The 27,347-nt window shown below is 38.1% G+C and overlaps 1 protein-coding gene across 6 annotated transcripts in view; it reads right to left on the reverse strand.

Annotated features, from left to right (window-relative positions):
* STAG1 (STAG1 cohesin complex component) overlaps window positions 1-27,347 on the reverse strand; it is a 154,200-nt gene that overhangs the window by 79,988 nt on the left and 46,865 nt on the right. For all 6 annotated transcript variants that reach the window (XM_086844356.1, XM_086844357.1, XM_086844361.1 and 3 more), the window contains 2 exons: window positions 18,774-18,938; window positions 7,194-7,290 (listed from right to left, as the gene is read on the reverse strand). In XM_086844356.1, coding sequence (XP_086700482.1) covers window positions 7,194-7,290; window positions 18,774-18,938 — 262 coding nt within the window. The remainder of the gene's footprint in view (window positions 1-7,193; window positions 7,291-18,773; window positions 18,939-27,347) is intronic.

Here is a 27,347-nt window from a genome sequence, read left to right on the forward strand (position 1 = left end):
AACCACTCTCTTTGTGCCAGAGATAGCACGTTTTCATTAGGATACAGACCTTCCTTATCATCCCCATCTCCTTCTCTTCAGACATAATTACTACAGTGTATCAGCCCTGCACTTTATCAAAAAGTCTATGGCTTAATTAAAGCAAAGAAGAGAGAATCATAATTACAGTGTTTGCTAAGAGAAATAATTTTTGCAGTTTAATTCTTACCCTTGGTCTGCAAAAATTCTGACTAAACCTTCAGCAGAATTTGCATCCTTGGAAAGGCCAGAGACATGAGTACTTTTCCAATTTGTAATCCAGTCAGAAAAGATCTAAGATCTAGTGGTATTGGGTTGCTTTTTATAATTAGCTCTTGTCTTCTCAGGAAGCACCTGTCATCTACAGTAAATCCAGCAATGTGTATCACACACAGCTAGCAAACTCATACACTGACATAATTCATTCACAAGCCTGAGAATAATACTGTCAAAAATAAATCAGACTAAGGCTTTTACTCCTCTGCTTAGTACAGAGGAGTAATAAATTCATATACAATACAGAAAAAAACCCCCATAAATAAAGAGGAAATGGCACAGATCTGGCTAGTAAGGCAGCAACTATTCAAAATTACTAACACCAAGAGATAGTTACTGCTCTTCTCTTGAAAAGCTGTAACATTAAAAGCATGGTCTAACTGAGGCTGTCCTCAAGTTTTACCTCTGTAGTCATGTGAGTAGTGCTATTTCACAGATCAATATGAATGTAATTAAATTAATATAGTGGAAAACAGGCAAGAGTATTTGAACTCCTTGCACAATTTTTCTCCAGTGAGCAGTGCCAAAAATAAATTTACAAGCTCTGAGTTTAGTAGTGGACAGGGGCAGAACACAGACTTTGTTCCAAGCTTACAAGGAGTGTTTTCATTTTCAGCAGAGATCTGAACTTATACAGAACTAGCAGTGCAGAATTCATTTCAAAGCTAATTTCTCTTTCCTTACATTATAGATTTGCTCCAAAATACTCTAGTATGAGTTCTGTCAATTATTTCAATAAATTTGTTTTAAATTATTTGGAAGTTTGTATTAATTCATACCCATAAATTAGTTAATAGCTGATTTTAAGCTAGCTCCTTCCTTTTTGGTCTGCTGTTGTACATGCAACGTGAATAGTTTGTAAGTAATAAAGAAAAATATGTTTGGTTTAAATTACTGTTGCTCCTGTTATCAGTTCATAGAGGGAAATCTTGGACTGCAGTCAGAACTCAGCACAGGAGGTATTTCATTCAGATTTTCAAACCACAAACCAGTGTGCCCTTCCTTCATGTCTCCTGCACTGAAAGTAAATTACAAGTACAAATACATTCAGCAGCAGACAGGAAGAAATAGTAAAAACCTTTTTGATTTAAAACTATACACACAACAAAACCAAAGCTTTAATTTCCAGAATGTCAACTGATATTAACTATTTGTATTTCTTCACAAAAACTGATTTTGATGTAACCATAATCATTGTCAAGTGTCTGATAAGAACTTTTTAACTCTACCTATATTCATTTAAAGAACTAATGAAACATTTAATGTATTCCTGGTAATGTCATTTACCTTCCACCCGAGCTACTTGCATCTTATTTTCAGTTTGCATTTTCTAAGCTTTCACTTCAAGATAAACACACTGTAAAAATTACCTCGAGGCTCAGAAAGAAGTAGAAAGTTCAGCTCTTGTTTATATACAACACACATGAAATTAAGATTAAGCCAATTCCATCCTACAGTCTTATCCTCCAATTTTTGAATGTGGCTAACAGCACGTTTTTAACTGCTTTATAGTTATTGGGGTGCATTTATTTCTTTATACTATGCATACAAAATATTTCAGAAATTCTTGACATTGCTATGACTTAAATCCTACACAAGTAAGTAACAATTTTTCAAAATGTATATTAGTTCTTACTTTCCAACATTCTCCCCTATATTCACACACTGAAAAGGTATTTTGTTGAAGAAACTGTGGGAAAGCAGACTTTATATACTTAATAAAAATACAAGCTCCAATGCAATGACCTGCAGTATTTTCTAATTTGGTCACAATACAAAATATTTATGAAATCAACTTCTTAATAATAATTGAATGACTGAAATGGTAAAGCTTTTTAACACATACTGAAGTCAGCAACATTTGTCACTCTCTGCAATTCCTTGCAAAAGGTTCATATGCAGGGAATTAGATTTAACAAAGTTTTCTTTGTGGTCCATAACATCCTGTACAGAACAACGATTCCATCAATCACAAAACAGAACCATGGACAACTAATTTTTTTTTACCATTTCTCTAGTTACCATGTTGCATCCCCTATTAAAATATTATTAATAAAAGTAAATAACACTATTTCCTGGCTAACTCGCTTTCTGGAATTCTTTCCAACAGCAAAGCAAGCACTTGCTCACTGCTTTTGACAGACCATATAATGGCCACTCTATGCTACTTTTTCCTGGTTTTAGCCTTCAGTTTCCTTTGGCAAAGCAGATATCTATTAGTTTGCCCTTAATTAAGCTCATTAATTAGAACATTAATAAAAACCATAATTATCAAGGTAACTCAGAAATCCTGCACTTATTGGCTCAGTTTGCACCATTCAATCAGAATTTGACAGAAGATCTACAATAGATGAGGAACAACCAGACACTCAAGGAAGGTGGGAAGAGAATGTGGAACCCCAAGTGTTTGATTCACAGGAAAAGTTCTACAAAGTGGTCTGGCTTTAAGCCCCTGGGAAAAGAGACATAGACAAATCTCTGTTTACTCACAACCAAGAAAAACCCAGCCTTAAACAGCACCAGCAATCCAGGCCAGCAGGTGACAGCTGGAATATTTGCTCATCAAAGACCACTTCTGAAAACCTGCTTTAAAATGTATGTTTCTGTCTTACCCAGCAGAAAATAAATGAGAGGGAAGCAGATGGATGGGAGAGAAGGAATGGGAATAAATTCACTGTACACTTGAAAGCAGTCAAGTAGCTTCCTCTTCAATTATGGGAGACCCTTTTCCCCTGCAAAAGAAAGCTGCTTTTCTCCCACGAACTCAGTGTCTGGTTTTCCTACACAGCTCAAGAGGCTGTTTCAGCCACTAATTGCTTCTGGTTAGGAAAAAAAAATATTTATTCCACAAGCATGGCTCTCTGCCTTTAAAATGTAGAAAGGTCAGAGTGCTCGAGGAGCTTTCTGTTTGTTTTCTATCAATAACAGAAGGCACGAGCTGACAGCCATGCAGATACCCAAGTCAGCTCTAAATCCAGGGAGCTCCAAAAATGGAAACTGCCTGGTTGTCATAGCAGCAGAGCAGGATACCTGAGCTAATTACTCAGTCTGAGAGGCAGAGCTAATTAGCCCTGATGCAGCATCACACTGACACAGTTATAATCCTTCTGGGACCTCACGTACATATTGCTGATGAGACATTTCAGTTTGCTTGCAAGCAGCTCAGAGAGCTCGGCACTCAATGCTGTGCTTTACATAAACATTCAAAGGAAGAAGAGAAAAAAGGGGGAAAAGCAAAAATATGTTTGTACAAAGAAGAAAGCAATGGAAAAGAGCTCACAAAAACTCCCAGAAAACTCTGAACACTGATCTACAACACTTCTGCAAGGGAGGAGGGTGTCTAAATCCACAATGCTGCAGACCAAAGCACAACAGTGGAGATGGAAATTTCAGTAGTGTGGATACTGTCCCAGTCCAGTGGCACTTAATTGAAGAAAGGGCTTTACCATTACAACAAGCTTATATCAAAAAGTTCCTTGTTACCTAATAATGAAAACTCTGAAATTTTGCTCCTGACTTTGAAATAAGAAAGTAAATACAACACCACCTGCTTTACAGATTGTAAATCCTATGGAAAATAAACACCTACTACCAACAGACATACCTGTTTTATTTTCAAGGACTTCCATCAGCAATTTTACTGTTTTTCCACAAAGAAGTAGTATTTTAACACTTACCTTTTCACCTCTTTAAGGTACTATCTGATACAAGATCTTCCCTCTAGAAGCAGCAACACATTTTAAAAGGATCAGAAACAAAACAAGAATGGGTGAATGTATCAGTCCTTGTTAACCATTTTTGTGCCACAGAAATTCAGCAGAACACAATGGAAAAGACTACACAGACAAGCTGTGAAAGGCAGGGATTTTTTGTATTTTCAGAAGAAAAAAACACGCAAGATAAAGAAAAATTCTTTACATAACAATTTCACTTCCTTGTAATCAAAATTAGCAAAGGCAACATATGTACAGATTGAGTAGGCAAACTAGAGGAAAGATGACATGACAAGTGACCAACTCCCATGCAAATCTGCTTATTGAACTGAGATGTTTTGACAAGAAACAAGAAACTTCTCATTTACACCAAATAGCACTCTAAAAACACAGAAGGATTACTGGAGTCACACTAAAACCTAATCTCCTATTTTGTCTTTAATTGATATACATTAAATAGATACTCAGAAGAGTTGACAAAGGACAGACATGCTTGAATATTTGATGCATATTTATTGAATTTTAAATTGCACAGATCTTTTACATTCACCTGCAAAAGCCACTAATTTAACACTGTTAGTATTAATGATCTACGTAATATGCCTGCTTACTCATATTTACAATAGATCACTTCTCATTTCAGCAACAGCTACAAGCAAAGCTGGAAGATGCCGAGAGGTTCATTCATCTGTGCTGCCCAAAAGAATGAGATAAATATATAAAAATCAATCTTTCTCTAAACAGAAAGATATCTTTTCAGGGTCAGAAGTGCTTCTAAATAAAACAGTTTGGTGTCTCCATTTCTAATTAAAGCTATTAAGTGGGAACACACTCTTCCACCTGCTCAAAACTTCTGAAGGACACATCAAGCTAAATGTACTTTACATATATTTAGATGTCAAGTGATTCTAAGCACTATTGAAATTGTAGATTTATAAACTTAGCATCACAATTCCTTGAGAAACTTCATCCCAAGTTAGTTGTCCTCCTCCCTTCAGTTAATGATCACAAACTTAGACATATTATCAGCCAGCATTTAGATCCAGCTTTGGGAAAGGAGGCTGGAGAATTCAAGACAATGTTAGTGGAGCAAACTGAAAAGAAGAAAATCAAGGAAGATAAAGCAGTCATTGAGATTCACAATGGCTGTTATTTATCAGAAATATAATTAAGCAAGAATGTCAACGAAGTCTCTAAAGGGAAATAAAGATGTCATAATATATCATCTACCCATGAAAAAGAATTTAAGTCTTTCTCACAAGATACAAAACAACCCCCTATTTCTCACTTCCATTAAGGAAAGCTTGGTATGCACTTTACCCTAAGTGGACTACCAATAAAATCCACTCTCTTCTGATAAAATTCTTATTTATCCTAGAAAACAAGCATATTACTGGAAAGAACTGCACTGTTTGCCCAGCTTTTAACCCTGTTCTACAGCTGTTACTGTAGCCACTGCAAAGAAGTTCCAAAACAGAAATAAATCTCCCGAACACACTATAGACTTGGGGACTAAGTAATTTCTGCTTCCTTTTTCCTACTGTTGCAGTTTGGGACCAGAAGGCACTGGAAGAAGCTAAGCAGAGATAGCCCTGGGATACAGAGCAGAGCACTGAAAATGGAAAGTCACATCTCAAAGAAAAGCCAAGTAAGTCAATGATATCAGACACTCGCAGTGCTGGTGCCTCCCAGCCAGTAACAGAAAGCTTTTCTGGGAAGCACTTGCTCCAGCAGCATATGGCTGACAGTGGGCATTCAGCCTGCATCACTCACCAACAAGGGGTATAAAAAATAGGAATCTTATCACAGTGCTGCTTTCTCTAATGAAGAGAATGAAAGGGAGAATAAATTAGAGAGCAGCAGGGGAATGAAGATATTTATGACATGCCTTCACCAAAAGTTTGCATCAACAAGAATATAAACATATGGCCAAGGATGCCTTTGGTTTAATGCTGCCCAAATTCTTACAAGTAAGCTTGTAGAGTTGCTTTTTTTTCACATAGACTTTCAGGAGTTTAAAAAAAAAAAAAAAAAAAAAAAAAAAGAAAGAAAAAGCACACAGAATACAACTACTTTCACATAAGCTGCCAAACACAACTGAAAAATGTTTCAGGGGTTCTGTGTGAACAGTGCAGACATTGACACAGGCCGGTAACCTAAGCCCTAACCTTCAGCCCTTTCACAGAATGCTCCCAGAGATTCAGTCTTTTCTGTCATCCACGAAATATGTTTATTTCCTTCAGCTATGAAAAACGGTTGCTGAAGCTCCTAATGGCTCCTATTTCTTTTCTCTGATACTCTTAACTACTCAAGACTTCACCTTACACTTAAGGAAGAAAAGGGACTTCTGCCCAGACCATTTAATGCCTAAAGGTGTATTCTCACATCAGATACAAAATGAAGAAAAAGAATTTCTGAATTGTGGATTGTTTTCAACTCTATTCCAAGTAAATTCTAAGAAGCATCAGAAAACAGTAGATAGTTTGGTTCTGGGCACTACAGACAGAGTGGAGTTCTGTCTCTTTTCAAGGCTGAGTTAACTGAAAAAAGACAACACATGAAAAATTCATTAGAAGGCACAGTGTGGCAACAGAATGCTAGAATGGCTGACTGCTGCATGCCTGGTAATGGAGACTGCTTAAGCAGGGTATAAAAGGCAGGGCACTCGCTGCTGACATGATAAAGTATTACAGAGGAATAAATAACTCTGCTGCCTCATCCACAGAAAACCTTTCTTGCTAAGCAAAGTGAACTGAAGGCGGACTCCTTCCTCTTCAGTTAAAAAAAAAAAAAATTGTTTTCCTAAAAAGAAAGAAAAAATATCAAGTTAAGGTATAGTTACCAACTGATTTTTGCAGTTAAAAAATTGGGAAGAAACAGAAAGGCAAATAAAGATATGCCTACCTGGAGTACCAGATCTTTTGTCTCCTGTTGCTGATGAGTAGAGCGTCTCTGTGAGGATTTGTATACTTTAGCATGATGACAGGAAAGTGAGAAAGAGAAAGGGTAGCCCTTCACAAACAAGCTTTAAATCATGTTATTCTGGAATGCAGACAATATTTCTATACAAACCATGCACACAAGGAGTATCAATCCAAGAGTCTCCCCCATCTTTACCAACATTTGCATTAACACATGTTTGTAGGTCAGATTTATTCTATACAACTTGTTTCCCATGTTCTGTACCTCGACATCCTGAACACTGGATAAAGAAGTTGATTAAATCCAGAAGTGCTATGTCCCTGTCTTGTTTATATGATTCAATCCAGTCGTCCACCACAGACTGTCAAGAAAAAAAGAATACTTATCAGAGACTCTTAAAAAGTGTTTTATTAAAGGCAAATGACTTATTCTTTTCAGAACATAATTTTATAATTTAGCATTTATTTTGTATAATTATACATGTGTACAAAATCAGAAATCTATGCACCTTCTCTCAAGGTGGAGACAGAACAAATATAGTTAGAGAGAGCAGAACTATATGCACCATTTTGTGGTATTATATTGTATAAACACAAGTTCAGATAGAAATTAACTTTAAATTGTCCAAAGTACTTAGAGTATTTTTTCAGTTTTAAAATTGTGTTGAAAAAAACAAACACTGTTACTCCAGAATGACCAACATGTATTCCCAGAAAATGGATGAGTAGAAATACTTCGGGATAAATACTGATATTCTATTGCATAGTGAATATCTCAGTCTTTATAAAGGCCAAAGTAGTACATCAGTCACCCAGGAACACTGTAAATAGTTCAGGAGAATAAAAATATAATGAGGAATACACAGTAAATAAAATAATACAGAGAAATTTGACTTTGTGTGTTTGTAAAGCTACTTGGATCACAGGATAGGAAACTCAGTTTTTAACTGCCCTCAGAACTACAGTTGGCCAGGAGATATTTTTATTTTTATATATATATATCTAATCTCTGATATTCCAAGCTCCTCAGCTACATAAACACTGTAGGTAAGGAATTGTGTATATTTAATGTTTGATTTAATGTAATCAAACATTGCACTTGACTTATTTTATGAGGGAAAAGACAAACTATTCTGTTCCGCACATGCAACAGCATTCATTAGGAAAAGCTTGATTATATTATCAGAGCACACTTGCAAATAGATTAGTTTATTCTGGACAGTTCAGGTTGACAATGAGTTTCTATAAAATTAAATTTAAAAAAACCACACACACATACAAACATCCCACCATGCCCACACAAGTGGCCTCTACTGTGCTGAAAAGGATTTAATTAAAAAAAACCAAAATAATCAAAATAATTTGATCTCTTGGAAAAATCAGCCTTTTTCTTGATTAGTAGCTGTAAGGAGTAATCTTGAAAAATCCCTCTGCAGTTTCCACTTTTCCAAGTGCAAATTCCAAGACTACCAGTGGGCCCTTGGCAGGTGAATTAGGAAAAGGATGCAAACCAGTGGTGTATGTACCAGACACACAGAACTCTGTACTGAGCCAAAGCTCTCCATGTTTAACACACATCACTTCACTCACCCTTGAGCCAGGAGCAGACTAGTGATACTATCATGTTATCCAACAACCAGCGTAAATCTCTAAACATCCAATTTGCCAGGAAACTCAGTTTTCACAGGTTTTGTCTCCCAAAATACACACACACACACGCGTGCGCGCACACACACACACCCTGTAGGAGAAGCAATCTAAAAAAGGGTCCATCTGCTACTTAGAAGAAATTAGCAAATCTTGGCCTCTAAATAAGCTTCACACAAGTTGAGGAAGCATGAAGCAGCAGCACAAAATCACTTATTTAGAATGTTATCTCACTGTTATTTCATCATGAATTCAGACCTGTTCCTGGAAGTATCAATCATTTCAGTCAATCAGCAAAATTCTCCAGGGCACATAAACCAAATGTAGCCAAATGTAAAAAGTATTTACTACACCAAATATTGACAGAGCTTAATGACCAGGCTGTTGGTGAACTACCAATTTACAAGATTTGTTTGAACAGCTCTGTTACTGTAGATATCTGAACAATATGCAATTGCCAGTTATTTTTAACACTAAAGAAAACAGTAGCTGTTCTTGGTCAGATGACAGGTTCACTGGCCTACAGTTTTCCCTACACGTAGGGAAAAGCTTAAGAAGCGTAAGTGCAAGAATACACTGATATTTCTGAGTTACTGTCCCAGACCCTTAAAACAAGAAAATTTCTTCTCCCAGGGATGTGTCTGTCTAAACCAGCTTTATGTCTACATCATCTTGCAGCACTGTGCAAGTGTTAATTATTCACTGCAAAATAAAAGAATAATTGTGTTTTAAACTTGCCAATTGTTAGATCCATTTGGTGTGACCCAATTCTTATGAAAGAAGAAAAAAACAAACCCCAAGCCCCTATTTGCATCTTCCATGCTTCCATCTGGTCACCTCTTTCCAGGCAGAATAATCCTACTCTGTGCCACGTGGCTTGCCCAGAAATAATTCTGTATCTTTATTCTTGCCCACTCCTGTCACACATCTCTTGACAGTTTCTGAAGTCTACTATATTCTTTGAGCCTGGGAAACCTCAGCTGCTTTTCCTGAGTGTTAATAACTAGTTTCCCAGCATCTGTTCATTATCCACAGCTTAGTTTCACAGAAAACACTCCCCATGGAAGTAAGGCTGGCCCAAGAAATTCCCTCCCACGTTCAGTCTTACTCTTGTTTTTTGCTACAACACACTGCCCCTTCAGCCATACCACTGCAGCTTCTCATGGACTGTGCTATAAATACTGCCTGTGAACCCATCTGGATTTAAAAAAGGGGGACACAAGGGAAGAAATGTAAAGGAATACCTTTAAATTTTGCTTCTGCTTCTTTTATACAATTATTTATTTATTTTTGCAGCACTATCTCAAACTGCAGCATCAATGCAGCTCCTCTCACTTCTATTTTATGTCTCTTATACAAAAAGAATTATGGGGGACACGCTGTGTCCTTGGGCACTGGGGGCCCATTCTGTCCTACCAGTTTGGCACTTGCACTTTCAACCCAGAACCATCATGCAATTTACAGAAAAGTAAGAAGTGGCTCATCTCCAGACTGGAGGCAATACAGAGTCTTTAGTGGCAGCAGTAGATAAGAAAAGCAGAAAAATCAGAGTGAAGGTTCTCCAGAGGGATATCAAACAAAGACTGTCTTGACCTCTCAGAGAACTGACAAAGCTGTTAGTAAAATTTGAATTTGTGTGACCATTTGATCTAAGCTGGCATGCACAAGCTCCTCAGTGCCTTGGCACTCACCACTGTGTGTGACACACATGCACAGTCAGTGTTCAGGGAGCTGTGAGTGTAACTCCTTGCTCTGAACAGGCATCTGTGGAGAGCAGAGAGGGCTCCTGCTGCACTTTGCTTATGTTTACTACAGGAGAGCCCCACTGACTGAGGGGCTGTGGGTGACAAGTCACATACAGGCACCTGACCTGCCAGCATCAGCACAGAGCCACAGAAACTGCATTCACTAAGCCCTAAAAATCAGTGCCCCAAAATAACACCCAAAGACCCACACATTCAGCCCTTCTTACACACTTGGCATGCTGGCTGCCTAATTTTGTTAGAGATTACAGTTTAAGGCAACAGGAGATAATGAAGCCAGTCTACATATGCTGCAACAGTTGGAACTTAATCAAATGTTTGACTTTTGATGTAACAGAAAAGAGCTATAAGAACTAGAAAACACTAGATGAATAAATAAAAATTACACACCTCAGACCCAAAAGAGAGACAAGTATACACTGAAACAAGACAAAACAGCAGTAATCCAAATACCAGAAAAAAAGATTGAATACAAGCAAAAAAGGAATCAAAGCAGGGGCAGCAGCGTAGCAAATGGTGCAACATGCAAGCCTTGCCAGAAATTGAATTATTTTGCATAAATATGCATAGAGAGAAGGACTCCCATTAAAAACAAGTATTTCTAACCAACGGGCCCCAGGTTACAGCAAACCCTTTTTTTAACATAATCCAAGAGCAAACTCAGGGAAATTACCCACATTTGATCAACTTGCCCAGAGATCTCCTGTTCTTGCCCCTCCCTGTCATCTGTCCCAAGCACAGATCATTAAATCTTGAAGGCACATGTGGTGACTGGAGGGAAAGACCAGGTGGTCCTTTCAGAAAGGAGGTAGCTACAAGCAGGTTCCACCCCCCAACATTCATCCTTACGAGTCTCCCTGCCTACTTCCACAAAACATCTAGGAAAGAAGGCTGCAATAGATGAGCATGAGCTGCTCCAGTGGTACCCATCTGCTTCCAGATGTTTTTACCTTCAGATGCAGTGGGGAGCATAAATTTACCATATGGAAATGTGCACTTACATGCTGTGCATGAAATACATAATAAATTCAGCATTCTGGAGAGGCACAAGATCTAGAGGACGTGTGCTGCAGCCTTCCCAGGGGCAGCACATCCACACTTTTGGGATTCACCAACTTCAAGGCACATGCACAAGGAAAAGGCTCCCTTGGCAACAAGCTCAACTACACAGATAAAACCTCCAAATGACTCCAGCAACACCAACAATCCTCCTCCACTCCCTGCTGTCAGGACACATCTAGACACATACACGCATCATATCTCTGGGACAGTCAACAAGGCCATACAGGTACATTACAAAAATAAGACTCAAACTTTTTTTTTTTTAAAATTATGAAATTGCTTCTATTCTTATGAGAACTGAGTAGAAATTCAAGGTGTCCTGCAAATGGCAGATGATGTATGGTACATATACAGAGTCAATACAAAGATTTTCCAAAGCCTGCAACAGTTTTCAAGAGAATGTCACAGAACTGAACTCTCTGATGAGGCTGTTTTAAGAACTACCATGGAGCGTAATTTGAAGAATATGCCAGGTAAGAAACCCCATACAAATAAGAAGCCTAAATTAAGTCAAGCAAGCAGCAGAATAGATCCACAGTCTGAGTAAACAACTTCAAATCGATCAACTTGTAGAAATATTGACCGTCACATGTCAAAGTCTGCTAAAAGATAAACCAAAGCATTTTACAGTACTGAAAAGGAACAGCAGCTTGGGGCTTCCAGTAAAAGCAAGTCAGATGCAATGAATGAAATAATGAAGCTAATGATCTTATTACCTTCTCTAGGCTTTGCAGCTATGAATCCACTTCATATTCCTTCAGTGTGAGAGAATTCAGGAGCATTAAGTGCTGAAGGAACCAGAGGGACGGACTACAGAGGACACATTGCCAGTTCATGTAAATTAGCACAGTCCCACTAAATATTAATGAAAGCTGATTTCAAAAAAAGCTGTTTCACAATTTCAATTAAGTAACAACCTGGCAACAGTGCTAAAACAAAAGGGAAAACAAATGACACCATATACAAAGTGCATGTTAAAATGGAAGATCTGAGTCAACTGTAAACCAAGGCAAATTGAGTATAAGGAACTTTAAATAATTTGCCATTTCATACAATTGATCATGGACATGCTTCATTTACAGTGAATATGAAAGAAAAAAAAATTACTCTAGAATGGGTGTGCAATGTGTTTACATCAAGGTAGGAAAAAATCCAATAATCAAAGCTTACACTAACAACTTCTGCCAAAATCACAGTCACTCAAATGAAATTTGAAACTGATTAAAAAAGGAATGCACAGTGAAATTAAATATTTCAATAACCTGTATAAAGAGCAACTAAAATAGAAAAGTAGAAAATATACTTTAACAGATAATGAGAAGAACTTAGTACACTTAAAATAAGGACCCAGGGGAAAAAAGACAAGTAGTGAGAGACTTAAAACACTCGGCAAAAAAATTTTAAGTGAATCTGTTCAGGTTGGGTTTTTTAAAAAAAGAATAAAAGCCTTTTAAGGATAAATTTTGTAAAAACTGAAGAAATTACACAGATGGCTACTGGGGAGAAGGTGGCTCCTAATGTGTGAAAGTGCAATTTAGATTGGACAGTAAACTCCAGGATGAGTGCCTGGCTGAATTCCAAACTGCAGTCTAATATACACCCAGTGAAAACCTAATATAAGGATAATAAAAATGAACTGCAGCTTAAGGACATACACTTCGTTCTTTTTCTCTAAGGATCATAATTTTAAATTATGAAAGAGTTCATATTTTGCTAACACCTATCATGCACTTCCTGAGAAGCTAAAATGATTTTTTTTAAAAAAAACAAACAACCAAAATCTCACTATAGATAACAGTAAGCAAAAATGGGAAAACTTGTTTTATGCAGTGTCCTACGTAACTTTTTATTTTCTGAAGCACAGAGAAGAAAGGAATACAATCCTAGAAGTATTTCTTCCCAATAAAATTAAGGGATTTATACTCTCCATACAGGATTATCTATTTGGCGTTTTGTGTAAATACATATTTCTATGCAGTAGACTGGGTATTAAATATAATTACACAGGGAAATCAATGTAACGTGTTACATTGAACCATTTGGGAGAAAAAACCGCTACCAAAAAAAATAAATAAATTATTTCCTTAAGAGAATCTTAGAATGGTAAAGGTTAACTGGAATTACACTGAGTGCATAAAAGGTACTGGGAAAAATCTGCTTTCAAATGCAGGATAAAATTACAGGAAGTCCTGAGGCTGAGCACTCTTGCCCAGCAGACCCACACTAGTCAGAGGAGCAGTTCCTCGCTTGAGTGCTCAAAAAGGGTGGGTGCACCATGCAAAGTTCTCACCAAGATTTTCTAAGGTGGCACAGATTTCTAAGGTGCTCATCTCTCACAGCTGACATGTTACACAGTTTCCAGGGGACTGTGTCTGTTTAAGCTGAGCCAATCATGGGCATGAATGATGTTACAAAGCATCAAAACTGCTCATAAACATTGAACAATGGAATGAAAAGACAGTTGGAGGAGTGTTGAAACAAAATGTAGTTGCTCCAGTAAGAAACACATCAATTTATTAGAACACATGATTCGTATTCCTTTGCTAGCACAGCTTGTAAAGGGTTCAGAGATCACCCCAGACACTTCAAAAAACATCAGCATTCTAGAGAGCAAAAGACTTTTCTGCCTTCAAATACAGTATTTTCAGGTACAAATGCTTTCACACACTGCACTACTGGCATTTGTGTCCACATTAACAGCAAAATCATCTCACATCTTATTAAATCACAAGGGAAAAGAAGCCTTGTTTGGTGACTGCAGAAAAAATTCATTTTGTATTAAGGGATACTCCTCTAATTAATTAATGCTTCATTTGGTGGCTAAATTGTTTCAAGTGTAACAACTATAAAAACATGTACCTAGGTTTGATTTTTTTTTTCTTCTAATTCAGTATCATACAATCAAAAGCAAAGCAAGATTAGGCTACAGAAGAAATCTGCCCAACAAAATGAAAATATTAGTTTAAATGTTAATAATAGATGCAGTCATTTTGCCCAGTAAACTTTAAAGACTGCATGCTGAAACTCAGAATTTCTGAGACAATCTGGGGAAACCCTAAGTTATAATCCATCCTTCAAGCTGGAGGATACAGCAGTTAAAATACAATAAAGGACAATTAAACTAACCTTGCCTTTAACACAAAAAGCATGGGTAATACTTAATGTATGTCTGTATATTTTTAATCTTCAAAGACCTCTGCTTTCAGAAATAGCTGAGGGAGGCACAGATGTGATCCAGCAAAAAACTCTTTTAGATGGAGAAAGAAACTCAGAAAAGAGAGAGCCTTTAAGACCACTGAGAACACAGACACCACAGTGGCTCTGAGCTGCAAACAGTCAGAGATAGAGAGAGTACCTAAAACTCATTTTTGCCATCTTATTCCCTTTCTGCCACTGTCAGATACAGGCTGTTGGACTTTTGGTGCAATCCAGTTACAGCTGCTCTGATGTTCTTAATCTCAAGGATCTATGTAAAAACACATGTAATTCCTCCTGCACAAGGTAAATATGGTTATATAATCACTTTAATCAGGAATAAGTCGGCCAGAGATGGATTTCTCAAGGCAGGGTAAGCACTACTACAAATACAGCTTTACTTGGACAGGGAGGGAACCTCAAAAGACACAAATCCCCATGTGCCTAGATGTGCAGGTGAGGAATAGTGAGGAACCCCATGCAGCCTTGATTTCTGGAAAGACAAGGAAAAACTGGTGGCACAATTAAAAAATCAATTTCAACACACTAGATACTTGGATACTTCTCTTAAAATACTTGCTGGCATATAATGGAGCCATATTTATTCTGAACTATGTCTAATCAACACCAAGATTACCTTTTATTAGCTGAGCCTAAGCAGAAGCAGCAATTTTTTATGGTTTTTTTCCCCAAAATCAGCCCCTACTCTGTAGTAAGCTGCCAACACCAATTGAGGGTGCCTGGTAATGCATGGAGTATTGCAGAGACATCAAGGCACAGATCTGTTCATGTTTTAGTACTGAACACCTGCTAGGATTACTGATGATGCATTCTCTGATGTTCAGGGGGAACAAAATCCTTTGCAGACAAGGAAGCAGAACACTTCTACACTCTGTTTGACTACCAGTAGTACAAACTTCACTACAGATAACTGGTCATAACTAACTCAAATTTGCAGAAATTTGCAAATTTCTCAAATTTGAGAAATTTGCAGTCCTAAACAAGATCTGATCTCATCACAATTTCTTTAGTCCCTGTCATCTTAAAAGCAGGGTCAGACACCAATGCTGAAATGTCTGAATATTTTAGCTATCAGTCAGTCTCTGCCTGGGTGGCTCAGCTGGAAGAGCAGAGGCTCACCCAAGCCTTCATTCCAACCAGCAGGCAGCTGAGCACATGACAAATGCTGATAGAGACCATTCAGCATATGGAGGTTCACAGCAGGGAAATGTAGAGAATATAGCTGTCACCATAAAATGCTATAACTAAAAAATAAATAAATGGAAGAGATAAATGACAAAAAGCAGAGGAGTATCATGTTTGACTACAAAAACAAAAATCACTGAAGAAATTCTATGAACAGCCTTAATGGAGTAACACTTGAAAATGTACCTGCAGAAAGCATGAGCAGAAGGTTATGTCACACTTCATACACAGAGAGCTGCTGACAGAACAACTTCTGAAGCACTAACTGTACAAAAGGTTACAGAGCAAATGAAAAACACTGACAACCATCTGATACCAACTTAACATGGTCATCAAACAGATTTACAGAATTCAAGCAAGACACAAGCAGCACCCCATAACAGAGGCAAAGATTTTATGCAAAGAACAACCCTGGAATTATGTATATTTTAAATACAAAAAATTAAACCGATTTTATTTCCGTGGAAGAAGCAACCAGCCTGAAGAGAAGTAATAAACGAATCCTGCTGTGAGAACAAAAATAGAGAAGCTTAGAAGAAGTGAAAATTGAATTCAGCAACAGACTTTTATGAATTGGCATCACAAAGCCAGAAAAATCTAACGACTAAAAAAAATTCTGAGAGCAAACAGCAGGAGCAGATAAACCAGAAACGAAAGCACATGATTTCTATGTAATCTCAGAATATTTCAATTGAATTTTCCTGGGTTTTCATTGCTGAAAGCAAACTGAGGAGCACTAGAACAAAAAAATTATTTATATAACAGGGAATTACAAGTTCATACTACAGAGAAATAACTAAATATTGAGAAATAATATGTTCTGCCAAATACAAATATATGGCACTTGTTTGAAAACTGCTGTATTGACAAAATTGCTAAAATTGAACAGAAAAACCTGAATCAAAACTATGAAAAACAAATATGCCAAGCATTCCTAATTGTTACATTAAAATCCTAATATATTACAAAAAACCACAAGTATAAAGACACTAATAAGTTTGGTTTAAAGAACCTTGGTTTCACATGAGCTGATTGTGCAAAAGTGCAAGTTAAAAGATATTAAATCACATTTTAATTGCATTCTCTTTCCTGCTGTAGGGTTTCTTTGATTTTTTAGAATATTTTTACCAACAGTAAATTTTTCAAAGGTGCCCAAGAGATGCATACTCCTGAAATTAGGGCTCAAGTAATTTATGCCTTTTTGTACCCCAGGCCTTCATATATCTCAAATACAAAAGGCTTATTCCTTTACTATTTGCATATAATCTCACCCCTGCTTAGATGGTGCTGTATACTTTTTCTCCTACCTGCAGGCTGGGCACATGTTAAGCGTGTGTGTGTCCTATGCATATGTGATTTGTGGATACATATATATGTGTATATACAGACACACATCCACCTACACATGCATATACAAATTCTCCACTTCGAAAAACAATTTCTTTCTATCTGATTTCCAAAGGGTTCTTAATACAAACATGAAGACAATTTATTTTTTTGTATTTAATCTGCAGAAGACTTGTTTCAGCATCTCTTTTGATATAGATAAAATGTATCAAAGTCAATACCACATCCACACAGATTCATCAAATATCAAAGCAATTGCCCGTTCCTTTCCATTTGACTTCTGCAAATATCAATAACTCTAAGTCAACTATACTGTACAAAGTATATTGTATGTTCTGTACCACAGTAAAACCAGAAAATAGACTCCAGATGTTTCCTTGATTTCTGCCAAAAACAAAACTTGAAAAAGTGCTGAAAACCAAACAAAGTTTGAAGCTCTGTTGTAGGAAAAAAAAAGGCATAAGGAATCCATCCACAGCTTTCTTAGGAGTAAATTTGTTCTGTCTTCACCTTCTAGATAAGAAGGGTCAATCCTGAATAAGTGTAAACACAGAAACTATGAAGAACAAAAATTCTCATTTCCTTCCTGTATATTACTTCTTTAAAATTACATCTCAGACTTTCCACAGATTTGAGACAGGAAATTTTCAACAACTTTCACTCATTTGAAGTATATGATGCCTCTGGGACTTAAAAGAGGCTCAGCTTTTGGCTACACTAAAAGTAATAATAAGATTGGGACTTAGCACAAATTTTCCTAATTTGGACTTTTCTCATGTTAGTCAGCATCAAAACAAGCTGATACTGGCTAAGTCCTGTGTTGTTGAAATGCAAAGTAAAGGAGGTTTGCTTAAACAATCCTTCAGAGTAGGAATGACTGTCAGCTTTGCATGAGATGAAGAGTGTTCTGGGCCCGTTCTTTTTCCTTTGAGTATCAAAACCAAGAGCTGCAGCACAGCAGCTTACTAAAACCACACAACACTGTCAAAACCAATCCTCTGTGCAGGGTCTTGAGATGTGACTCACCTGGCCCCACACATCCTGTAAAGACCTCTGACCTGATCAAAACATAAGCGGGTAAGAAACATTTCTAGAGGCAACTAGGATGATCTTACTTATACAATGAAAAATTTGCCTTCAGGATGTGTCAGTATTTCCCCTCAGACTCAGTGGAAGTCTAGGGAAATAGTTTAGCCTTTACCTACTGTCCTGATGGGGACAGCAGGAATGCAAGTTCCAGTGCAAAGGGCTCCAAACTACTTGTGTGAGCAGGTATTCTTGAAAAAACAAGTGAACAAAAAAGGCCTGGATTCATCATTATTTTCATACACTTTTTTCCCATATAAAGCTTGCTACAGGATATACTTTAATTAACTGCTTATTATCAACAGATATTTTTAACTTCAGAGTAATGAATCAATAATGGAGAATTTGAAACACATGGCTTTCTGCCAGGTCTCTTGCTCTTCAGCAGCCCTCAATCAGAACCCACTCAGTCCTGTACTTTATCATATGCAGTCCACTGACCAATGCAGTCATGAGAAAATACTACAAAAGCACAGCTTAGACTGGGCTCCAGTCTGAATACACTGAATTGTGAGGAGGAACACAAGTAGACATTTTACCTGCATAGCACTCTTTCCCAGCTTAACCACCTCAAACAAAGTGACAGGGTCCCCTTCTCCATTCTGCTGCGGGTGGCCATTGGCTCTCCCACGACTTGCGCCTCGAGCTCCAGCGTCAGAACGCCCCTTGTCCGCTGGAGACTTCCGGGGTTTCTTAGTGGCAGACTGGGCAAAGAAAACCAGCAGAGTGAAAGTTTATTACAGCTACATCTGAAATCACCCAGCATTTCTTTATAAATGATCCATAAACATTACATCCTTACACCCTCACACACATTTATACATACAAAGATCATGGGATGAGCCAGGCTGGAAGGCATCTCCAGAGGTCTCCAGCCTAACCTCCTGCTCAAAGCAGGGTCAGCTAGGAAAATCAGCCAGGTTGCTCAGGACTTTATCCAGTTATGTACATAGAATTTTATTTATCAGTAGTTGTTGAGAGACTATTTAAAAGTCACTGCCATGCCAAGATAAGTAGTGGTCACCCCAAGACACTGATGAACTCCCAATGCTGGAGTTCATGTCAGTCCCCATATGAGTCTTACACAAGACAGACATTGAGAATAATTGGTGATCTTAACTAATGAGCTAAGACAGTAAGTTATTAAAAATACATTTGCCACATTAACATTCATTTTCTGTATTTTCATTTTCATACAGCTTTTATAAGAAACTGTGTACATAACAGCTCTTCAACTCAAATCACCAAATTACTAAATTTGTACAGCCAGACTTAGTAGATCACCATAACAGCCTCTTGCTTCAAAATTTTATGAGTTAAAATGTTTTCCCTTTGAGTCTAAATTATTTAATGTAAATTTTCTCTACATTCTTCAAGGTTTTAATCAGGTGGTATAGATGCTGTCTGTCAAGACTCACCTACTGAACAGTTTGCTCTGAATTTAAGTCACTTGTGAAACAGAAACAAAAAAAAACTCTGGGGAAAATAACATCAGATTTCTTACTTTCATATTCTATTCTTTCTCCCTACTGTGAGGCAAACAAAAGCAAAATCTGCTGTTTCCCACAGAACAATGAAGCTATTGTGAGGAATTATATTGAAGAAAACAACACACAAACAACTCAAAAATTAAATTTTGGACAATATCCTTATGACACCGTTTTACTCAAGTATATTGTCAGCTGAGTTTCTATTAATGCTTTTAGTAAAGAACACAAAGTCAACATTTTCAGTTGCATATTAAGAATGTCTCAATGTCTCAAGACACATTGAGAATTCTACTGCAGAGGAAAGGAATCTAATTTTCTGGCAGAGAGCTGACAGAAGACAGCCCTGCAAGTCCAGCTTCCCTCATGCTTAAAGAGGGATCCCTGCCTTAAAAGGGGTGGGGCCAGAGGGCTGAAGCAAAGGGCAAGGTAGAGCACAACCACCTCTTGCAAATATTCAATTAAGGGCTCGCATAGAAATGCAAGCCAGAAAGCTTAAAATAATGGTACAATCTCTGTGAAGTTTTCTGGATAACATTTGCACTTAGGATCAAAAGAGTATCTCCCTCAATGAATTTTTAAATATGTGCAAAGCTCCCTGTAACAGCAAGAATATTATCAACATACAACATGTTTAAATACTACTGAGCTTGAAAGACATGGGATCACTATTTATTAAAATGGGAAAAAATTAGAAGTAAATTGACTCCTTTGAGATATATAACCCATACACTTATTCCATCTGGGAGACAGTAAGCATTTCACCTAGTTACAAGAACTGCTAAATGAAAGCTTGAATGCAAACTCCCTCTACAGAAACTAATGCAAGCCCCCTCTACACTCCGTTTTTCTCAACGTGTAATTGAAAGAGAGGCATTAAACACTGCAAGGATGAAGGGAAAGGCAGTAAGAGAAGGGTGTGACATTCACATATCCAAAGCTACCTTGTTAATGAAAGCAATGTGAAAAGGCACCTGTGTGAGTACCTGAGCATGAGTACTACAGACACAGGTTCAAAATGTGCCATCACTAGGTATATAAATGCCCAGTTTAAATTCTCTTTGTCAGGTATCCTGGGAAAAGGGAGGCGCTTTGATCACGGCTCCTTGTCTGAACTGGAAGGGTGAGATCATCACCGAGCCCTCAGAAGAGGTACAGAAATAATTGACAGGTGTACTTCTGACAAATAAAGCCAGATTCTTCAAGTAAATACCTTAATATCCTGCCCTTGAATTAACACCAGATATATTACTGAATCTACTTGAATAAAATTTCTCTCTGGTGTAGGTTTTCTTTTGACAATGAGAACATCTCTCAGAGTGGAGAAAAATCTTGCATCTAACAAAAGCCATTGTGTATCCAAGCTGGAGTAGCAAAATAGAGATGCAGGATCTGTATTGAGTCCTGCCTCTAGAGACAAAACAAGTAGACAAGATGCTCCACTCAAGACTGAAGAAAATCCAAAACGTGAACTTTCTGAGCTAGGAAAGGATTAACATTGTCTTCAGGTGGAAAGGCACTAGTAAAAGGGCATCCACCCTTCAGCACTTCCACCCAGCAGGCATCTGGCAGGAAGCCCAAGTTCAGTCTCACTCCAGAGTGTGAATATGAAATAAAGTCATATATAGGCCCTCCACCAACTGTTTGGTGCTTTAAAGTTTTGCAAGCACAAAGCACATGGCATTCCTTGGTCATTAACACACAATATTACAATGCAGTAGTCAAACATTATTTGCACATAGTGTGTCTGAATTTACATCAAGAAACTCTGCAGGCCATGTTGACAGGTTTGAGCTCCATACAGTTTCCTCCCTCTGAACACAAAGTTCAGTAGGAAATGCTACTTCAAAGAGACCAATCAGCCACTGGAATCATCTCTCCAGGGAATCTGGGGGCTCATCAACATTGGACAATTCAGATTCAGCTGGACAGGCTGCTAGGGCATCTTTTCTAGATTGTGTTTTTGTCAGACAAGGTTGAACCAAATGATCTGTGAGGTCCCTTCCAACCTGGTATTCTATGATTCCATCCCAGGATGGAGACATCCTCCACCACCACGGAGCAAGTGAACGAAAAGGCAGGACTAGCACATCCGCAGAAACCCAGAGAAGACTCATTCATGATACAGATCATCTGTGGCGTATCTCCAAAGGCAGGGTGCTCTTGGAAGCGGAAGTTGCAAAAGCTACAAATCTAAGAATTACGTTTGTTTTTGAGGATGACAGGCACAGGTAACGGTGCATCCCAGAAAAGAGACACATACACTCACAGGAAAGGGTGATCCTTCTGAAAAAAAACCCCAAAAAAAACCAGAACCCATTCTCTAACGCCATGAAGAGATTCCACACAGAAACAGACCTGCTTAAGGCAGCCCCAGTAAACCTGTCAGACTATCACTGACAGCTCTAAAATGAAATGTTTAATAAGATCAGAGTGAAAATGTAGCAGGTCTCCTCCCCCGGATCCACCTAATGCTCAACAAGACACAGGAAAAACAGAATCTCTGAGTCCTAACAGGAATAAAAATCATGATTATTGCACACCATTTTATAGCTTTCAGCCAGAAAGTTCCCCCCTGAAGTGGGAGAATTAGGACTGACAAAGGAAAGGATAAAGCGGCGTGACAAGGTAAGAATGCTTGAGGCTTTTTAATCACACCCCAAAAAAAAAAAGTTGCATGGAGCTGAGAGGCTGCAGCAACTGCATTTGAGATTTCTCTCCAAAACCCAGGACAGCTTGGCTGGTGTGATGTCAAAATGAAACAGAAATTACTGATGATTTTTGAAATCTGTGACAACAAAAGCCTAGGGTTTATATACACCAGCATTAGGAAATTCAGAAGTTCCAGAATATGCCACAGAAGCAACAACCAAAAATGGCCATATTGATTGTCACATACCTTATCTGTTGCTTCAAGGCTTCAACAAATGCAAACAGGAAACAAAATACTCACCTTGACTGCAATTAAACTAGAATGATGACAGTTCAGGATTTTCTAACAAATTAGCTACGCAGTACTTTTCCTTTCAAGTCTTTAAAATTACCAAGAAGAAAATAAACTCACCCACATTCGTAAAATCAAGTAATACAGTGAAAATTAATTCACACACTACCAAAAAAAAAAGTGAAGGTGGCTTGATGTTTTACATTAACATTCCCCAAGTTGATGTGATGCACTTCATGAAGAAATAAAGTCCTAGAGTCAGTAACTCCACCTAACACACCACCTGGAAACAATGACCTGTATGTGCATTCACACTGGGAGTCATTTAGAGGAATAAATATCCCATTTCCCAGGGAAAGTGGTAGAAGCTTTGTAACCTCCATTTGAGTAAGACTGAAGAACTTGCCTCTCCAAGGCATCAGCCCCTCAAGAGGCTCTGTGTTATAAGCCTGTGTTAAGCAGAAGAAGAGTAATGCCTGAGGTCTTCATGGATTAATTCTGATTAAAAAAAGACTATGACACATCTCATACCATCATCATGGTTATCCAGGGAGAAGTTCTTGGATTCCAACAGTCCTGTGGACTGTTTTGGTCATATAAACAAACAAGGTGCTACCTGTGAAAAGTTTCATCCTATATTCAAATAAAGACAGGTGCATGTCCCCTAACACCCAGTGCATCCAGAGCTGCTTCAGCTACAGCCCTTGCAGTTTAGGATGAAAAAAGTAGGAGTGTTGGGGAGTGGTGGTGCTATTTTTCACCCTTATTTAGAAATCTATCAAGAGTTCTAAAAGTCATCTTAAAGAATCAAGAGAGTACACTATAAATGCTTGAATAATTTCAATTCTTCTAGCTGAGGCATTTAGTACCAAAAAAAGATTTTTTTCCACAGAAAAATGAATAGATTGCCAAAAATACAAGAACCATCCCATCAAAAGCTTAAAAAGAAAACTTCTAATGCTACAGGTAACAGGACAAAAAAGTCTTCACAAAGATGCTACAGATGCACTGCATTTCTACTGACCTAGAGACTTCCTTCATTTGTAAGGGACAGACCTAAACCATCAGGCAGCAGGCAAGCTGAAACAGGACACTGATGTAAATCACACCAACCACAAACCTCCACTGCTATGAAAAGAAATTCTTCTAAGAGGATTCCTCCCTGTTATTAATCAGGACACGTATGACTTGGAACTAGAAGCAAAACTCAATCCCCTGCTGTATCTAACATCTATACTGCAAGATAAAATAAGACCAGGAATCTGCTGCAAAGTTAAAATTTCCAATATGAATGCAAAGATAAGGCACTGTGGTCTGTCTCCTCCATACCAAAATCTACAAAAGGACCTGAAAGCAAAATTGTACAGGCTTTTCTGGGGACAAAAGCATCAGAAGTGCCTTGTTTCATCTTGTTTTAGGTGACTCTGAGTATGAATGAGAGAGAAACCAGCAGAGATCTCCAAATTGCCACCTCTGGAACAGACAAATTGATGTTTCTCCCTGTACTCTGAATTAGAGATTAGAACTGTCTACTCCTACCTCGAATCTGAAACACAGCCAGGGATCTCTCTCACTGCCTCAACCTCCAGCAGCTGAGGTTTAAGCCAGGCTGTTCTGAGCTCCTAGGAAAGTGAGGATGAGCAGTTTAAAATAAAGCATGCCAACAATGCTGAACAAAGTGTTGATCCAAAAGAGGAGACAAAAAAGGATGGGTAAATAACTGATCTGAGCCTGAGCTCACTGATGTGAATGCTACACTGCATCATAAGCCCTTGTGCTTTCAAATCCCCTAGAACAGGAGAGCACATCCATACTCATGTATTTCAATAATGTAGCAGGCAGAGAGGGCAATTTGGCCAGTATTACTCAGGAGCTTCAAGGAGAGGACTGTTAGAATTCACTCCTTAAATAGATCCCCAGAATTCATTTAAATACATACCAAGATGGTATCACAAACATGTGCACCACAATATCTCACTGGCTGGACAGGTTCAGCTCTTGGCCAGTCACTCCATGAGCATCTGCTCTAGGAGACTCAGTGCTTAGGAGGGTACGTGGCCAATAGTCAGCCCCAGCCACTAGAGCAGCCCCTGCTAAATGAACAGCAAGGGCAGGGAATTCTGAACAGTCAGGTTTGATTCTGAGAGATATTCTGCAAGACCAATGCACTTAATCTATTTGCAAATTGACTCTCTAGACTACTCAGTCAAGTACTCATTAGAACAGTGTATAGAAGTGAAGGGGCTATTTAAACAGCAGTGCTTTAGAATGGAATGACTTGGATTGAACGGAAATCCTAAAAATCAACTAGCTCAAAGTGTTTTAGAAAGAAAAAGCACCCCCAAAGCATTACAGTTCTTTATGAACTGAAGAGGTATTTGCTACAAAAGCAGTGTTTCAAATGAACACCATCTTCCTACAAAGGTCTCTAATCTGCAGAGAATGTCTTTCTTTGGAAAACAATCTGGAAAATCCTCTTGTAGTAGTGTATCTTTCTGATAAAATGTCACGTCCATTCTATGACACTCAGCAGAAACCTGTTTAAAATATGTTTTTATGTTTAAAATACATACATATATTTGATGGAATATATTCCAGACAGCTCTGTAATAGGATCATGCAGCACAAAGTAAAGTCCCTTTCCAAAAGAGGTCAGTATGTTTATGCCAGATGTGCCACTGTAGCTGTGGTGGCCTAAGACTTCAACAAATCGGCATTTACAGGAAGAGATTAAATTTTATTAGAGAATATTTTAGTTAGAAAAAATTCCCAGACACAGAAATGAGAAGAGCCTTTGGGCTACCCTCTTCAGGTCTATAACAGAAATGAAAATCATCTAAGCTAAATCTCAGTTATGAAAAACATTTCTGAACTTAACTAAACCTTTCAATCTGTTTCACATCTGGCAGTAAAGGTAGGTAGTACCTGTGAAGGAAACACAAACCACAGTAGTGAAGAGTCAGGGGTGGGGGGGGGAATGTCACAGCTGCACCTCCTGTAAGAACCAGGCAGTTCTCCTGAGGGAAGTGACTGGGTTAGCAACACGGTTTGCTAAAGCAATACAATTACCAAGTCCCTGGCTCTTAACATCAAATAATGCTGTAAATTCAATTGCCTAGATTAGCCTTCCCAATGTTTTTGCATTTCTCCTCTAGACATTAGACACTGAGTGACTTTTTGCTTTAGGAGCTTTTTTTTTTTTGTAGAAGAATCAAAGGAGAAATTTATCATGAAGTAAAATGGATAGGCACCTAAGAGAAGCTGTGCAGTCTCCAGCCTTGGCAGTTTTCAAAATCAAACTGGAAAAGCCATGAGCAATGTGGTCTGATCCCAAAGCTGCCCCACTCTGACAGGGAGGTTGCACTGAGATCTGCTAAGTCCCATTCCATAAATGACCATGCTGTTTTTCTTCTCTGAAACTCTTCCAGTCCTAATATATGCTTTTCCTGAGATTTTGGGATGGAGGTCAAAAGGGAAAGAGAAAGTAGAAGTGAGAAAATTCTTCCAAATTTTGACAAGCTACAGTTTCATAAAGGATACTGTATTTGTTTCATTCTCTATTTTCTTCCTCTAAGTTTTAAGACTGGATTTGGGGTTTTTTGACTCCTCTTGAGCATTAAGATGAAGCCTCCACAGAATCTCTATTGACAACCGTAAGGTCTTGCAGCAGCAAGCAGCTCACAGCCCATCACTTTGTGAATGAAGCAATGGCTGCTTCCCCTGCACGTTCATCACGTGACAATCATACATACCTAATGAGCCTGGAGTTGTTCTAAGCAAAATGAGCAATTCCTCCCTTAGAAACCTGATAGCAGGACCAGCAGAGTGCTTCAGTAAATGTTCCCATAGGAGCTACTAATAAACTGAAGCAGAGGAATGAGAAATGCTTTTTGTAACATTCACCTTTCTCTTCCAGTGAGTGTGGGCTGGGTACAAAATACCACCCCTAGTGTTACTATAACTTGAATTCCTATATTGTGACAAAATTCTGGGTTAGCAATCAGGTTGCACCAGCCTGCTTTTTTTAATTAGAGCTACAAAACCCCATAGATTTGCTAATGAAGTATTCATAAGATAATTTTTCATTTTATCCTTTGCTTACAAGCTATGTAAACAGATAAGCTGTTCTCTTTAAACACTTAAGGCTTGCTCTGAAGAGGCTTCATGTTCATGAGCAAATCCATTTATCTGATGAAGAATACATGCATCATAGGAAAGTGTTCAAAAGCTCTCAAAAAGGAAGACAACATCCCTAGAAAAGACTGGATTTAAAATGTTGGCACCCTGAGTAAGTCCAGAGACTGTGATGCAAATTGAAAACCAACCGTAAAGAGGAATTTGCTCCAGCTTGGCCAGCATGCCTGAGGAACACATGGATCTGTCCATTCTTACAGCCTCACCAAGCCCATGGCTTGAGACAAGCCTTAGGATCAAAGCCCTCAGGGTTAAAAAAAACAACAAAACATCTCCATCTACTAGTGCTATATAGATGGGACATTCATATTGTGACTTTATTCATAGAGCAACACTAAGAGGTGAATCAAACAAACACAGAGAAGTTCCCACAAAGTCTTACTCCACATTGTGTACTTCAAGTGATACAGCCAAAAGAGCCAAGCTGATCATCTTCAAGAACCGAGACGAACGACAACATGACACACAGAACTTTCCCTTTATTTTTC

This window comes from Cyanistes caeruleus, chromosome 10, assembly GCF_971803275.1.
Source record: "Cyanistes caeruleus chromosome 10, bCyaCae1.hap1.1, whole genome shotgun sequence".
Taxonomy (NCBI): Eukaryota; Metazoa; Chordata; class Aves; order Passeriformes; family Paridae; genus Cyanistes; species Cyanistes caeruleus.